The sequence below is a fragment of the Aplysia californica genome, unplaced genomic scaffold, assembly GCF_000002075.1.
Source record: "Aplysia californica isolate F4 #8 unplaced genomic scaffold, AplCal3.0 scaffold00034, whole genome shotgun sequence".
Classification (NCBI taxonomy): Eukaryota; Metazoa; Mollusca; class Gastropoda; order Aplysiida; family Aplysiidae; genus Aplysia; species Aplysia californica.
Genome location: NW_004797304.1, coordinates 976,013 through 992,270, shown reverse-complemented (window position 1 = coordinate 992,270; position 16,258 = coordinate 976,013). Strand labels below are relative to the sequence as shown.

The 16,258-nt window shown below is 42.2% G+C and overlaps 1 protein-coding gene across 2 annotated transcripts; it reads left to right on the top strand.

Moving 5' to 3' along the window:
* The first annotated feature begins 78 nt into the window (after window positions 1–78).
* Window positions 79–13,388, top strand: LOC101854232 (protein pygopus). 2 transcript variants are annotated; one of them, XM_005091675.3, is made up of 6 exons: window positions 79–193; window positions 5,895–5,967; window positions 6,491–6,579; window positions 7,003–7,089; window positions 8,457–8,518; window positions 9,038–13,388. In XM_005091675.3, the coding sequence occupies exons 2-6, from the start codon at window positions 5,940–5,942 to the stop codon at window positions 11,169–11,171; spliced, it is 2,400 nt and encodes a 799-aa protein (XP_005091732.1). In that variant the 5' UTR covers window positions 79–193; window positions 5,895–5,939; the 3' UTR covers window positions 11,172–13,388. The 2 variants fall into 2 exon arrangements, with proteins under 2 accessions (XP_005091732.1, XP_035829729.1); XM_035973836.1 differs by lacking the exons at window positions 79–193; window positions 5,895–5,967; window positions 6,491–6,579; window positions 8,457–8,518 and having other exon boundaries at window positions 7,011–7,089.
* The last annotated feature ends 2,870 nt before the right edge of the window (window positions 13,389–16,258 follow it).

Here is a 16,258-nt window from a genome sequence, read left to right as displayed (position 1 = left end):
ATGGTTCATTCGGGACCTAATTCGTTTGGTACACATTTTAAAAAGATTTTATAATTCGAGTAAAACAGTTTCCGGTTTATCGATAACTCCTCATTCCTCATAGAATTGCTTCTTGTGCTGGACAGACGCTCGAGTGATGAGAATCAATGCCGAATGAACTTAAAAATCAAATTTACTTTCGGTTGAGAAAAAAGTGAGTGCAGTCAAACTTTTGTGCTTACATTTTTTGCCAAAGCCCTGTTTCTTAATTTGTTTAGTTTCAGTTGTTTCGGTGAGAGTGAGGAATGTGTAAATGGTCCTATCCTATTCAATAACAATATTAATAAATTGGCCAGCCGTAGCAGAAGTAGATAGAAGCTACAAGAAGTGATCTTATTCTGAGTCTTAAAACCTTAAAGGCCTAATTCTTCGGTACAAGATCTAGACCTAGGTAAGATTGAACTTTGGTGGACCCACCATTGAGGGGGGCCGGAACTACTTTTGGGCGTCGTGTGATGCCATGCGCTGGTCCACTGTTCTTCCTTGGCCGCAGCGCGGCCTTGCGGCCGTAGGCCGCCACGGCGCGCTCTCTCTCCTCTCCCTCTCTTGCCTGCATCCTCTCACTTCGGGCTCATTTAGTCAACTGAAAGTTTCTACCGGATTTTTCCACCGCAAAGCCCGTGAGTTGGCGCGAGTGGCTAGACCCAAGCGTTGATTGGTCAATCTAGTCACGGCATGGCACCACCTCCACCATGTCTCCCCCTCTCTTCACTGGTCCGGTAAACTTCACCAGCGCATTTATCATGGTATCTAATGCCTAGCCTTGGCTGGCAATGTGGGTCCACTAAAGTTCTTGGGCAGAACCAACTATTTAAAATGTTCATGGTCCCCTTTTGTTTTCTGTTTATTATTGATTTGCATTATGTGTGTTTTCTCAATGATCATTGTGGCCAGGGGGGCAGGCCCCCCTGAAACCCCCCCCCACCTCCCATCCACCCTCCGCTGTCGAATACTATAAGTTTTCGTAACCAAACTGCTGAAGGTGCGGTCCACCAAACGTAAGCCATCCTCCAAGTGTTTTCTTAATTATCATTGTGACTAGGGGGGCAGGCCCCCCCGCCCCCATCGCTGTCGACGTAGTCAAAGTGCTGGAGGTGCGGTCCACCAAACGTAAGCCAGCCTCCAAGACATTACGCAACAATGGGCAATTACGCGCGCTAATTTGTATTGTTTGAACTGATAAGTCATCTGGGTATCTCTGCATTGTCCCGCTCATTTTAGTTAGTCTCTGTTGTTTGTTGATGAGGCATGATGTCGAACCATGGCTTCCTATCATGACTATTTTGGCTTATTCCGTTTAGCGGAGATTTTACATTCCGATGGACTGAAGGAGTGGTTGAGAAGCAGACAACTTTTATTTGATTTTTCGGACACAACGTGTAGTTGTGGTGCATATTTTTCATCTTTAAAGGACAGTTCGGTTTCTGTGGATAAGGAAATTTGGAGGTGCCAGAACAGACAGTGCAGGAAAAAATTATCCGGACTGGGAGCTTAAATTTCTCAAAATCACATTTAACTTTAGAGACAATAGTGAAAATTATTTATTTTTGGGCAGCCGACTATTCCAATAAACAGTGGGGTTAGTGAAAAGACTGTAGTAGACTGGTTCAACTTTTGTAGGGATGTATGTGTGGATATTTTAGACAGTGATAGGTACAGTCAGATTGGAGGGGAAGGTGTGGTAGTAGAGATAGATGAAAGTAAATTTGGGAAAAGAAAATATATCACAGGGGGAAACATGTAGATGGAGTGTGGGTTTTTGGGGGGATTGAAAGAGACAATAAGGAAAATTGTTTTTTTGTGGTGGTGGAGGACCGATCAGCAGCAACGTTGATTCCCTTAATTGAGAAATATATTAGGAGAGGGTCGGTTGTAATTTCTGACTGCTGGAAGGGATACTCCACTATCGCAACGTTGGGGTACCAACACCAAACTGTAAATCACAGTAAGAATTTCAAGGACCCCGAAACTGGTGCACACACCAACCACATCGAAACAACGTGGCACTGCATAAAAAAAAGCAAAAAGAGTTTTGCCAGGAGTTTAATAAGCGGCTACCTTGCCGAATTTAAAAAAAAAAGAAAATTCGGAAAGCAGCAGCCTTTCTTAGAATTTCTTAAAGCTGTTGGACTACTCTACTCAAAGGAAGAAGGCCATCTTGGCTCTAAGGAGCAAAAACAAGCCTACATGCAGGTCTAATCAAGAAAGTCGAGAACCTGCTGATAATCAGGAAAATCGGGAACCTGCTGGCGCTGGTCCATCCGCTCCTTCTGGTCTCGCTCCACTGCCTCCCCCTCAAAAGAAACAGCGGCTGGGATCAGTTAATGTTAATAGTGAGAACCCTGCACCTGTTCCTGCGGTAAACGTCCTCATCCGAGGATTTGATATCCCGGACTTTGATCTTTTCAACGATTCGGATGATTTTCAAGAGTGATGATAATGCAGGTCAGTTTACAATTTTGTCTCGTCCCCCTTCTCTCTCTCTCTCTCTCTCTCTCTCTCTCTCTTGGTATTCTGGCAGCCCTCACTCACTCCGCCTCGCGTCGGTTCCTCGAGGAAGTCTCTCAGCCCTCACTCACTCCGCCTCGCGTTGGTTCTTCGGGGGCAGTCTCGCAGCCCTCACTCCCTCCACCTCGCGTCGCCAGGAACTAGTTCGCGTAGCGGTCGATTAGGACCCATGACTGTACAGTCCGTTGTTTGCCTAGTGCGTATTAATAATATAAACACGGTGGGTCCACCAAAGTTCAATCCAGCCCTAGATCTACTTAACCTGGTAAGATTGAAGAATACTGGACCAGTGGATTAGGACTAGATCTAGATTTACTTTTGCCTGTCTCGACAACCTTAGGAATTCATGATTTTCCCCAGTTGTCTCTCTCAATGAAGAATCTCGGGTCGGTAGCCTTGATTCTAGTTCCGTTCGTTAAAGTCCACCACGTATTTGTTTACTTCCAGAGAAGAAATCTGGAAGTCTTGATGTCCAAATAGGCAACACAAAGAACAGGAATGCAACCTAACTGCAAAACATCAAATTATATAGCCCTGCACCCCTGAACCTACTCTTGACTCTTAGGGCCCAGACCGGCAAATAATAATTAGGGGTGGGAACTGCCGAAAAAGGGCCATTCTTTGTTTAAATTTTGATTTTCCCCTCAATGATTACCTGGCAATTCAGGGTCTCTGGCGTTCAGCTTTGGTCTTTAACTAACGAAACTACAAAATTGCCGCCTAGGTATCTAGATCTAGAAAATCTTGGTCTATAGGGCCTGGCCGCTTCCCAGGTAGCCCTGCTCACGCCCTTAGGACCTGCACGCTTCTAGGGTTAACTCTACACTACTACAGTAGCCCTACAGTGTGCAGTAAATTTAGACTCTACTCTGTGTGTGTATAAAAAGTAGGCTCTATGCGTATATTAAATTTAAGTCTGGCATTCTCCGGTTTTGGCCCCAAGAGTACTGGATATCGATACTGACTTAAATACTGGGTATTGATGTTTTATCCAAAAGAAAACGAGAGATGCACTGCTATTTTACAGTACAAAATCAAATGAGCAGTAAAATCTTTCACACGTTTTTAACAGGGGTTTTAGAGGGGCTTGCCCCCCGTGACCTTAAAAAACAAGGTTTTTTTTTTAGCCCCCCCCCCCCCCTCCCTATTTTATATAATTTAACCATAAAGCATAATTTATTGGTCTTTTGCTCAACACACATCAAACATCTACATGTATGTCAAAAAGTTCGTTTAGAACCAGATGTAATCGTTGGTGAAGCCGAAACCCACACTCCATAGTTATCGTTGGGTCCAAAACCAGATTATAGTAATCCCCTGAATTGTAAGCAGTGTACTTAATTTGATGCATGCCCAATTTATTCTCAAATTTGAGATTATGTCTATTTGTCTCTGTAGCCTGCATAATACAGTGTAATGGAGTAGTATTATTGGTTTTTAGGGGTGAGAATAGGCCTACTCCACATATTATTCTCACCTGGGTTTTTCGTTTCCGCCCTTTTTATTTCGTTTAGGTTTTGAGAGTCTATCACAGAAATTATAGGATGTTGTGATTCAACACAGATCATCTGTTTAGATCTAGACTCACAAAAAAAGTCCTTGAAAAAAAAATGTTTCACCCCAAGCAGTAGACCTATCCCAAACCTTTTTCAGTCTTCCAACACAATCTCTATCAGAGCCTCAAAGCCTTGTGCAAAGCTTACACTGGTTCAAAAGACATTCAACAGAAATCACGTAGGCATCTTCATCTGAAATTTCCTCTTCTTTGGTTTCAGCAAAATCATCCTCTCAAATATTTTGCCGTAATTTTGGTTGAAAATGAAGGAATAACAGCACTACTATGTGATAGTCGCCAAAGTTGTCGAAGCCCGCAAAACCAGGCCATTTTGCAATTCCAACTGATTAGGCCAGGTTTTGTGGGCTTCGACAACTTTGGTATTGAAATTGAACAACCGAATTCGTCTGCCTCTCAGTCAAATGGTTATGGGTATCGTGTAAGGTAATCATTACTCCAAATTTCCTTCATCTTTTTACATAAGACGGCCACCTGTACAAACGGCCACTTTCCATTCCCCCCCCCCCCCCCCCTTGCGTTTTTTCTATATAATTTAACTGTGTAAAACGGGCACCTGTCCAACGTGGCCGCGGCCACCATATTTTAATACACAACCCCTATCATACTAAGCAATAACACCTGTCTTAGACGGCCATCTTAATGACTCCATTACGTTTTGTCATAAATTGTGCATTGGCCCCTGGCGTTGTGGGCGAGCCGTCATAATTCAATCACCTGTCGTTGTTGTTAGGTAGTCCTTCCAACTGGTCATGTTGTGTAGGCCTCGATCCCACTGTTGACCGATAGCTACCAATTTTCAGCTGCTTGTGAGGTAAGCATGTGATCCCTCATCATGACCCATAAGCCCGGCCCAGAACTCATACACAAATCGTAAGTGAGATGAGTGGTCACTGTTTACCCAGTGTGTAACAAAGGACGTCAACATGAACTTGTCGCTCGTTCTCCGAGTGGTGGCGACCCATGAGTTTGTTTTAACATGGCACTCGGTTTTCCTCGTCTGATACGTTTCGTTTTATTGTTACCCTTGTGCAAAATCAGCATCAAAATAAAAATTACAAACAAAATACAAACCACCACCACCACCACCAACATCCACAACATCAACAACAACAATGGAGCTACTTTCGATTGGGACCACAGATGGGAATGGTTTGTTTTCTTCATCTTGATCAGTCCTGCCTAAGACGGCCACCTGCCTTATACGGCCACTTTTCTCCTTGACAATGGGTGGCCGTCTTACACAGGTTTTACTGTATTTAGGTTAGGTTTACTATCTGCTGTCAACATCCAGGTGAGAATAAAATCCATTGTATTCTCAGACCGGGTTAGAGTAAAATAGAGATACTATTCAATTTTACCACCCAGGGTGAGAATAACAACAGCCATTGGCTTTATACAAGTCTGTACTGTCTAACATTTTAATTTTGCCTCATGGAGAAACATTTAGATGTGGTCTTTAGGAAGTGATGAGCTCTCTACTGTGTTCTTCAGCCATTTTTGCCAAAAAAATTCACTTGGGTTAATATTAAGTAGAGGTCAAGTGCATGGTATTATACTAGATGTCCAGTGTGTTACATGAAAACTCACAAAGGCAAAATTTAAGTGAAAAATACACTCACATTTCCAGAGATATACTAACTTCTGCTGTGTGAAGAAATAGGCCTACATTTTGTTTAGATGTTTTGCCCTTTCTGAATCTAAAAGGATACAATGATAATGTTAATTGTTTATTGAACTTGTTTGTTTGTTTTTTATCTTTTTTCCCTCCCAGCTTTGAGGAAATTTTTGTGTCAATTCCCCCCGCCCCCCTCCCACTATGTTGGAGCTGGACACAGAATTTGCAGGTAAAAACATGCTTACGGTATAGATATTAATGAAAGAGGCCATGCATGGCTACTGTCCTGGTCTTGATAGTGATGCTTTGGGAACAAAGGAAGCTTTATGATCATTATTTTAAGAGTTAAAACTTTTTACCACTTCTCTTCTCGATCATAGTGACTGGGGTTGGGTTTTTTTCCTCTCTCTCAAAGTTAAATGTTGCTTCTAAAGTGTGATGACAGGAATGAAATTCTATTTTCGTTTCTTATTTTCAGTTAAGTGTGATTACTGTGATATAGTTATACTGCACAAATATATATTTATAATCTGATTCTACGTTTGTCTTTCATTATGCTTGGATCATACTCAGTGCAAATATGAAATGTGAATTTGGATTTGATTCCAATGAAATCCGTCCCCTCGACGTAACTTTTATTAGTTTAGTCTTACTGGCATTACGGCTCATGGTATTCAGTTCTGACCACCTGTACAGGTTATGTTATTCGAAGCTGGCCAGGTTTAAAAGAAAAGTATGATTTTTTTCTTCAGAGGAGGAAGTTGTGGAGAATCCCACTTTGAAGGCAGCATACAACTTGGCTCCACTGCATCAGAATCAACCTCTGCGCTGGGACCACAAGGTATTTTTTTCTTTTTGTGGGCTCATCTTCATCACACAAGGGAAAAACTGACACTACTATCTCGTAACTTTTCGTTTAAATTGTGGGATGAAATGTTGTTACTTGAAACTGCGAAGTTGATTTTTTTTAGTAGTAAATATGTTATAGATTTAAAAATCACTGAAAGTTGAATTGGGATGCCAGCCCACTTAAAGGTTCCAGTTTCATCTGTTTGTTGCTCTTCTCATTTAATTGTGTACCACAGCTTTGCTTTTTGCTAGTCAGTTATTTTTACCTTAATTTTAAGTTGGTAAGAAGGCCATTCAGCTTTTTTTAGATTAAAAATTTTAATTTGATAGCTGTAAGAATGGTCAGCTTAACTTTTAACAGTAATACAGTACATTAATTTGTGTTTTATTTTGCATTGTTGCTTTGTATTTTCAGGTTGATTTACTTGGAGAAAAGATTTATGACAAAGTCATTCACCTGTGTGAACTGTGTGAACTTCCCATTCTAGTCTATGGACGTATGGTCAGTACTTATTTTTTAAAATAACGTTCTTATTAATAGTGTTCCCAGTTTGCGAAAGCCAAAAAGCTGGTATTTTTACGGATAACAACTTTTTATATTATGATCATTAAGAGAAAAGGGAGCTAAGTAGAAAAGGAAGGCTCATATGGACGTTTTGCCTATTTATGTTATGACTTTTACTTCGAGTGGCAACGTGTATGGCTGCGTAACTGGTGTCAGACTTCACCAACTCGAAGAAGTTCAGTTCTTAATTCAAAGTAATATTTTTATTTTGTGGATGGAATGTGTACTCTCTAGATAAGGAGCCCAGAGTTTTACTTTTGAAATTGGAGTAAGAGGGCGTAAAACTAATCAAATCTTTTGAAATGATGTATTTTGTGATAATGGCCTGAGATTTGCTTTTCTTAATCTGTGTAGGAGTTTGCTTATGAACTGTTTATGTACTCTAGAGGGTGTTGTGTTTGGTTCATCTTTGCTATTTTAATATCATTTTTATCTGTGCACTTGATCTTTCTCCAATCTGTATCTACCGTTTTATTCCTATTTACTTAAGATGCTGGTTTCTGTGGTCTACTCCTTTTGCTTCTCTGAATTAAGAAAATTGTTTATTTATAATTTTGTTAAAGATGTCTTTGTGGGTGGTTGGCGGTTGCTCTGGTGTGATTTGCTTCTTCTTTCCTATCAACGTCTATCGTCTTTATTTCCCCTCCTTTTTTTGTGTTTGTTACTCCCTTGTAGCACCTGTAATCTTCTGGCGCTCATATGACCTTATGCAGTTGCAAGCATCGTAAAATCTCTACTAAAACTAAACTAAAAGATGTCTTTGGCCTGACTCCTTTCTGGTTGCTGAAATAGCCTTTGCTAATGTTACCTAGTAGAGCTGTATAACACCCCCCGGGGTGGTGCCACTGACTGAAGTGTCTTTAGGCCATTCCCAAAGGGGGGACATTTCTCGTTCTAATGCACAGTAGAATTGTAAATGGGCTGATCCAACGATGTCATGCTCATAACTGTGCCTGAACTACAACAGGAAACTGCTGCTTTTTCTTTCCTAATCCTTACTATCGTCATTATAACTCGACTTCTTTTGTTTGTTTGTCACACTCTGATGACCCGCTATTTCCGGTTTGCCTTGATAGTCGAAGCAGACTTTGTGCTGTTGAAGCTAGAGAGGTGAGCAGTCTAAGTCTGATTCCCTGTAAGGACTTCTCTGTTGAGATCCACCCCTTGGCGCTCATATGACCTTATGCAGTTGCGGGCGCCATAAAACCTCTACCCCCCCAAAAAATTGAAAAGAGCTGTATAAGTCGCACCTGCTGGTCACACAACCTGTTTAAAGCTCTTTTCTCGCTGGGTTTTTTCCCCAGCTGCCATGTAAGCACATCTTCTGCTTTGACTGTGCCCGGAAGTGTGAGAAGACATGCAAACGGTTGGTTCATCTTGTGTTTGCGTTGTGAATGATAGTAGTGATACTATGGAGTGAAATTTTGCTTATAATAATCACAAGTGTACTCAGGTAGCAAGAGGAAGATGAATAAAAGTTAATATGAAGATTTAGATAATGCAGGAAAGAGAAACCAACAAAGTAAGGAAGTGTGGGAAAGAGGGTGTTATGGCTTTTGTTATTTTATGCATGTTTGTTTTGTGTTGTATTATTGATTGACTTCTGTGTTACATACTCCATGCATTGCTTAAACTTGACCAGTTCCTATGTTTTTGGGGGGTCCCAAATATTTGGATAACGTTGTTTGAATACCTCAGCTATTTTCAAATTTGAAAAGGATATATGATACTTACATTTTGCTGTGCCTTCAATTTTGTGTCCTCATTTCAGTGTTTAAGTGTCAAACAAATTCATTTTCTGAAGTGCAAATGGGTGAGCATCTTTAACTTTCACTCTTGCTTAATTTTGGATTTTTATGAGGGTTTTTTTTTTTTCCTGTTCCAGATGTGGTGCTAGAGTACAGAAAGTAGAGAAGTCTGCTCTTGGAACTGTTTTTGTGTGCACCCACGGCGCTCCGAAACACAACACGAAAGGATGTCGGAGGACGTATCTCTCGCAGAGGGATCTGCAGTCACACATTGCCCATCGTCATATGCCGAAGCCGGAGAGCAAGTCCTCCTCCCAGCCAGCCACGATGACCTCGCAGGCCTCCCTCCAGCTGCCTCTCACCCAACAGCAGGCCGCGCAGCAGCAGGCGACCCAACAACCCGTTGGGAACCCTGCACTGTCTGTGAACTCATTAGGTCTGCCACCTCACCTGGCCCCACCACTGCAAGTGCCGGGAGGTCACTCGGCGGGTGGCGGGCTGAATCTCTCCTCCTCCTCCTCCCACAGCGGGCCGGTCGGACAACAGCTTAGCCCGGCCCCACCCCTTATCCCGGGTCTGGGAGATTTGCGACAGGTGGCTTCCTCTGTGGCAGGCTCCTCCTCCTCGGCAGGCCACGGGGGCTCTCCCCTGGTGCCGCCCGCCCCAAGCCCGGGCTCCATGGCTCCCTCCATGTTGCCGTTTGGCAGCCCCGGTGTTCAAGGTGGTTCGGAGCCCAGCATCTACCGCCCATTGGACATGGTGCCACTTTCACAGCAGCATCAGCATAAGCATCAGCTTCAACAACAACAGCTGGAGCTGCAGCAGCAGCAGATGCAACACCATCAGCAGCACCAGCAGGGCATGGGTCTGGCCTCCCCTCACATGCAGCCAGGCCATGGAGGAGCTATGCAGATGGGGCAGGGGGGCATCATGCACCAAGGACACGGCTCCATGCAGCAAGGGCTAGAGATGCAGCCTGGACGCAATATGCCTCAGGCGCATAACGTCCAACAAGGGCAGAACATGCAGCAAGCACATAACATGCCGGGGCATGGCATGCAACAAGGGCATAATATGCCTCAGGGCCATAACATGCAGCAAGGACACAATATGCCTCGGGGACACGGCATGCAACAGGGACTCAATATGCCGCAAGGGGGACATGGCATGCCGCAAGGACATAACGTTCCGCAGGGGGGACACGGCATGCAACAGCGGCACGGTGGCCTTCAGGGGCTGGACGGCTCAGGTGGACATAACCTTCCGCAGAGTCGTAGGGACATGCAAACTGGCCATGGACCCATGTCGCATGGACACAGTCCAATGTCCTCAGGCCAGAATGCTATGCATCAGGGCCACGGTAATATGCCGCTGTACAATCAGGGCAGGATATCGCCGGGAATGATGCAGCAAATGAACAACCAGCGGATCCCGTCGCCAACGTCTCAGCTGCTTCCGGGTTCCGGCGGCCACCAACAGCTTTCTCCCCTCTCAGGGGGCAGCAAAAATGTGGACAACTTCAACAGCTCTCAGGGCAATGCTGGGCCAGGCCTGCAGAACCCGCAAGCACGGACTAACGTCAACCTCATCACAGTCCCCATCCAGGACGAAGGTCAGTATCGGCCTCTGCCGTATGTAAATCCTTCTCAGGGCGGGAGCGCCTCTTTCACCCAGACTCGTCCCAAAATGCAGAATCCCTCCCAGCAGAACTTTGGCCAGTCCAACATCTCTTCTTCGGGAATGTTTCCCAATGCGAACAGCCCTCAGCAGATGGCGGGCAGGGACAATCATAACTTGGGTGGTGGTGGTGGGGGAGGAGGAGGGGGCGGAAACAATGCTCAGAACATGAACTTCAACAAAGGCGCCAGCAACGCCCAGGGAGCTCTCCTGATGACGCCTCACAGCAACATGGGAGCTAACATGCCCAACAATATGCCCAACAACATGCCCAACAATATGCCCAACAATATGCCCAACAACATGCCTAACAACATGCCCAACAATATGCCCAACAATATGCCCAACAACATGCCCAACAACATGCCGCGGGCCTTGGCTGGGATGGTGCAGGCCTTCAACTTTGCCGCCCGCTCCCAGGGGGCAGGACTCATCCCCACACCGGGAAACTCTGGGCAGGGAGGCTCCCCTCGGTTTAACCCCACAAACCGATGGCCCAGCCCAAGAGGTATCCAGCCCAGAATGACTCAAGGTCAGCAGCGACCTCGCGGAGGAGGTGGAGATGGGCAGTTTCAACCTAACTATTATAACTAAAGTAGAGGTTGGGCAGTTTATGCCAAATTCTATTATAATAACATTTAATCAATTGATAGAGACAACTTTTTTCTTTTTTTTTTTTTTTTGCTTTAGGCCAAAAATATTGTTTGTGATTGCGATGAAGAGATAAGCCGATACAGTATCATCAAGGATGACTATCTGGATGTGATAATCGTGAGTGTCATTTCGGTGCTCAGGAAGTTGGGACATAGCTGGGTCATTGTGCTGACTACTGTATAAGAACACGCTGTGTCTCTTTATGCTCCATGGTGCTGACAATGATTCCATTTGCCGGGTCTCTTGAGAAGATCGGCTTTTTGTCTACTGCGTTATTCCTTCATTTTTTACGTGTGTTCTGATTGCACTCAAATTGCTGTGCTATCAAATCTTGTCAACTAACGCTATGATTGCTGAATCTTTCAGTGTGATGGATTTTTTGCTAGTTTCTTTGTCATTTGTTATGAAAGTCTGAAAAGTAGTTCTGCCTAAATCAAGTTTGTCATCTATTATCTAACTAAGAGTTCTTTTTTATTTTTGTTTTCCTCTCCATTTCTGGATAGAGTTTAACATGGATAGGTCGAACACAGAAGACTCGAAATCATGCATCCGTCGACCTGTGCCTGTGGTCCCTTTTTTCTTCTTCTTTATTTTTGTAAGATATCCCCCCTAGCTATCAAGACCGGTCACGACATATTCAAGCTATCCATGTTATACTGTAGTTCAGTTTTACATAAGGAGAAGGAGGGGTTTTTCTTCCATGATGACTCAAATTAAATGAGAAGTGAAAGTTCTACCTCAGTATGATTTGCACATTTACAGTTAGAGGAGAATGATTCCAGCTGAGGTTATGGCGATTTTCAATAATGCTGTGCCCTGTGTTTATCCTGCTGATGGAAATAGCCTGATAATCCTTTGGCTGAACAAAGGTATACAACATATGGAACAGATGCGTAAGGTTTTTTAAATCATGGTTGTTCCAAACTGTTTGTTTCATGTGTATGTGTTTAAAGTTTTGTGGGGTTTTTTTGTTGTTTTTTTTCGGCAATGTGATATATCATTGCTGTTGCCAGAAAAAAAAACTGAGTAATTTCTTCACTGTTTTTTTCTCACTCTGTATAGCAGTGTAAAATGGAGTAGCTCATTTCTCTTGTGACAGCAGCGATACTGCCTTATCATTTTGGAAGCAGTTTGAAATCAGAAATTTTCCTCTGAGGTTTATGTGGCTCCCATGCTGCTGTGTTCTGAATAAATGGGACAGCCTCTATCATCTATGATAACTATTTTTGTACTCAGAGGTTGTTATTGTATTTAGTTGTTTATATTATGCTGTTGTTTTAAGTGAAATGGAATACTTGAGAGAAAGCAAGGAACTGTAGTTTTCGATGGAATCAAAATGTATGACTGACTTCTACTTCTAGGTTATGCTGCAAGAATTGTTTTCTTTTCTTTTCTTATGAAATATATTTCTGAAGTATTAAGTTCAGCATCGGGGAGTTTACAGCATTGTCTTGTTCTTAAAGACTTGATTAAGATTAAGATTGTCTTGGGGACTCAGTGTGAAACATTTGAGTTATGAGGGTTAGCAGTAATTTGTGTGGCATATGCCAATGTTGAAAATGGAGGGTGGGTGTCTTGAAATCTTAAGTGAAACTATGTGAGGACTAGCCTAGCACGCACATAAGGAACAGATTTTCAGGTCCCAAATTGTTTTCTTATACTTCCCGCATTTAAAAACTAGAAGCACGAATATATCAAAATTTGCACATAAGGAAAAGATTCCCTCGTCCGGCCAATTTCTATTTGTGCATGCTGGTCTGTCGTTTAATGTAGTTTAACACTGGATCAATCAGGATGCTGCTGTGGCGAGTTAAAAATACGGCGTATACTTTCACAACTGTGAGTCTATCCTTCTCTGGCTAATGAAGCATCAGATTCTCTTTGTCTGTGTATGTCCGAAGTAGGCTTCTTCTACTCAAATTTCTTGTACTACTCTGACTTCAGAACTCAGGACCCCTAGTTTAGGTGAATGCTGGTCTGCAATATGTACTGTGTTGTGAGGATGAGGACTGGTAGGTAGAAAGCCTTGGACTTTTGACTTGAATGGCATGTATGCAGAGTCATTGTCTCTCACGCTCCTCATGCCATGAATTAAAGATTTTTGATTGAATTGTGTTTCAGGATGTACATGTGTCAATAAAGAAGAATGAAGCATTATATTATGTCGTTGCTGATATATATTATTTTTTCTTAAGTCAGTTTTACATACTGCCATACTTTTATATATATATAACTGATTCTGTGATACTTTTTGAGTGGATGGGAGGCGGGTGCTCAGGTGTAGTTCACTCCTTCTTTCTTATCAAACATCTATCATCATCATCTCTCCTTTCTGGTGTTTGTTAATGTTACTCGCTTGTTACACTTCTAATCTTCAGCACTTATTGGACCTAATTGCATTGCAAGTGCTGTAAAACTCTTACTGAAAGAAAATACTTCTTTGGTTTCTTTAAACATCTTCAGCTTTCTCATGTGTGGTGAAAAATATTAGGGATAAGTTGGCTTCTACATATTCATTCAGGATCTGTCTTTGAAAGTGCAATCCTTATGATGATACTGATTTGTAATACAGTGGAGTCCACTTATGATGAGTCCTGAAATAATGAAAAGTCTGTTATAAAGACACTATTCTAAAACCCCGTTTTTTTTGCTTGTCTTTGTAAATAAAATACTGTTATAGAGCAATCAGACAAACACATAAATCGGTTATATAGCGGAATATTGATCCTGTGTGCACATATGTAAAACCTCGCCAGTTGAGAAACTTGGTGATCTTGCGAAATAAAGAATGGGAGTGCCCACGTGTGCCAACAATGAAGGCCGGAGCGAATGAGAGTGGGAAGGTAACGGCATGCGCAGACAAGCAGAACGCATCGTGTGATAAGCGAGCCTAGTTTAGATTATCATGGCCTACAATGCCTCTCATTTCTCCGATGCGGTTGAGGTCATGCTGAACAAAATCATCTTGGGAGATAACAAAAAGAATTAAACAGAACACCCAACTCATAAATTAGGCCTACTTTATTATTGCCCTTTAATTTATCACTGGATCCCAATTATAACAGAATCTTCTTGTATCTTTTCTATTCTAATTTTTTTTTTTTCTAGTTTCAGTAAGAGTTTACGATACTTGCAATGCATCACAATTGAATAAGATTACACACACCAGTTTGGAATGTGAAGAAAGGCTCCACAAAGCATGAATGATACCCCCCGCGGCGGTGCCACTGACTGAAGTGTCTTCAGGCCATTCCCAAAGGGGGGACGTTTCTCGTTCTAGTGCACAGTAGAATTGTAAATGGACTGATCCAACAATGTCATGCTCATAACTGTGCCTGAACTACAACAGGGAACTGCTGCTCTTTCTTTATTAATCCTTACTATCGTCACTACACCTCTGCTTCTTTTGTATGTTGGTCACACTCTTGTGACCCGCTATTTTCGGGGTGCCTTGATAGTCGAAGCAGACTTTGTGCTGTTGAAGCTAGAGAGGTGAGCAGAGGTAAGTCTGATTCCCTGTAAGGACTTCTCTGTTAACATCCATCCCTTGGCGCTCATATGACCTATGCAGTCGCGAGAGCCGTAAAACCTCTACTAAAACAAAAAAGCATGAATGAGAGACGGACAAAAAATCAAAGAAGACACTGAGGTCATTGAGGTGAGGAGGAGGTAAAATTGACAAAGAGAAAAGGCAACGGAGAAAAAAGTGTGCTTGAGTGCATAAAAGTGTGTAAGTGACAGATAGAGCGAGAGAGAGAGAGAGTTGCGAACACCAAAGAATTTTGTTATAAAAAATTCATTAACAAAAATAATCAAAAACTTTGTTGAAAATAGTCACTTTTTTAATGATCAGAGGCATGCACCACACACTCTGAAACAAGAACATCAGAATACAGTGGACTCGGCTTGAACTTGAAGAGGTGAATTCTGACAAAATGACTTTAAATACTAAGACGCCTTTTTTAATTATATCACCCACCAATATTCTAAAAAGGTAGAGAAATTGAGTGAATTATTTTCATGGCTTAAATGACGTCTTTCCAGTGTTCCTATTATCTCAAGCAAAGTCCATTGTAGTAAGCCATAAGTCAACAACAGAATCAGCTGAAATAGCAAACGAACATCAACAAACACAGCATATCGCTATCTATAACTATCAGTATGCTCATTCGCAAACACCCCTAAATCGATTCCTATGAATCATAAATGCCCTAGTTTTTTTTAAGATTTTTTAATGATCATTCAAAATTTCTATTCCCATTATAAATATACAGGAAATGGGAAACAAACATCTCTAAAAACACCACATATTATCAATTTGCACATTCTCAAAACACGCTCAATCAACTAATATGAATCAAAAATGTCCTCTTTACTAGATGAGGTATTTTAATTTTCATTCAAAATTATAAATATAATCTGTTTATACTGCAAACACACCTGAAATTAGGAATGGGAAAGTGACTACAATGACAAATTACTACGAACTGTTTAAACACCCTCCACTAACCGCCCAGAGTCAAATTTGACTTTGATTTGAAAGTGGACAATCTGATACCACAGGGCCAGAATCTCTGCAATTTCGTAGCTGTCGTCTCCCTCCCCCACACCCTTCCTCCCCCCACAAAGTGATTGACTCCCTTGACCTTGCTTCACAGAGTGAGCAAAAGAATTATGTGTTGTTGTACCAATATTTTTTGTGGCAGCAACTTGGTACAATATGAGACAAAAGAGACCATGTCTTCTGGAAATGAAAGTTGTTTTGGGAGTGCGGAATTGGGTTGAGAGACCTAAACTAAACCGACGTCTGTACAAGTCTGATAGCCCACAACTGCCTTCTTATGGCACTGAAAATGTGTTTTAAAAACAGTCCTTCTCTTTATTGTAGGACACATCTTATCACAGTGTGGGACAGCTCATTAAATTTATATATATCCATCAAGCATCTGTTCATCAACGGAACAGGTAACAGCTAACAAGATAGGACTACATTTGTTGCTAGTTTTTGGGAGAAGATTATAGCTCTA

Bases quoted from the DNA above. Each gene is read 5' to 3' on its own strand.
- LOC101854232 (XM_005091675.3), top strand. From the start codon at position 5,940: ATGTTGGAGCTGGACACAGAATTTGCAG. The intron at 5,968-6,490 runs GTAAAAACATGC...TTTTTTCTTCAG, and splicing joins GCTGGACACAGAATTTGCAG to AGGAGGAAGTTGTGGAGAAT. The intron at 6,580-7,002 runs GTATTTTTTTCT...TTGTATTTTCAG, and splicing joins CTCTGCGCTGGGACCACAAG to GTTGATTTACTTGGAGAAAA.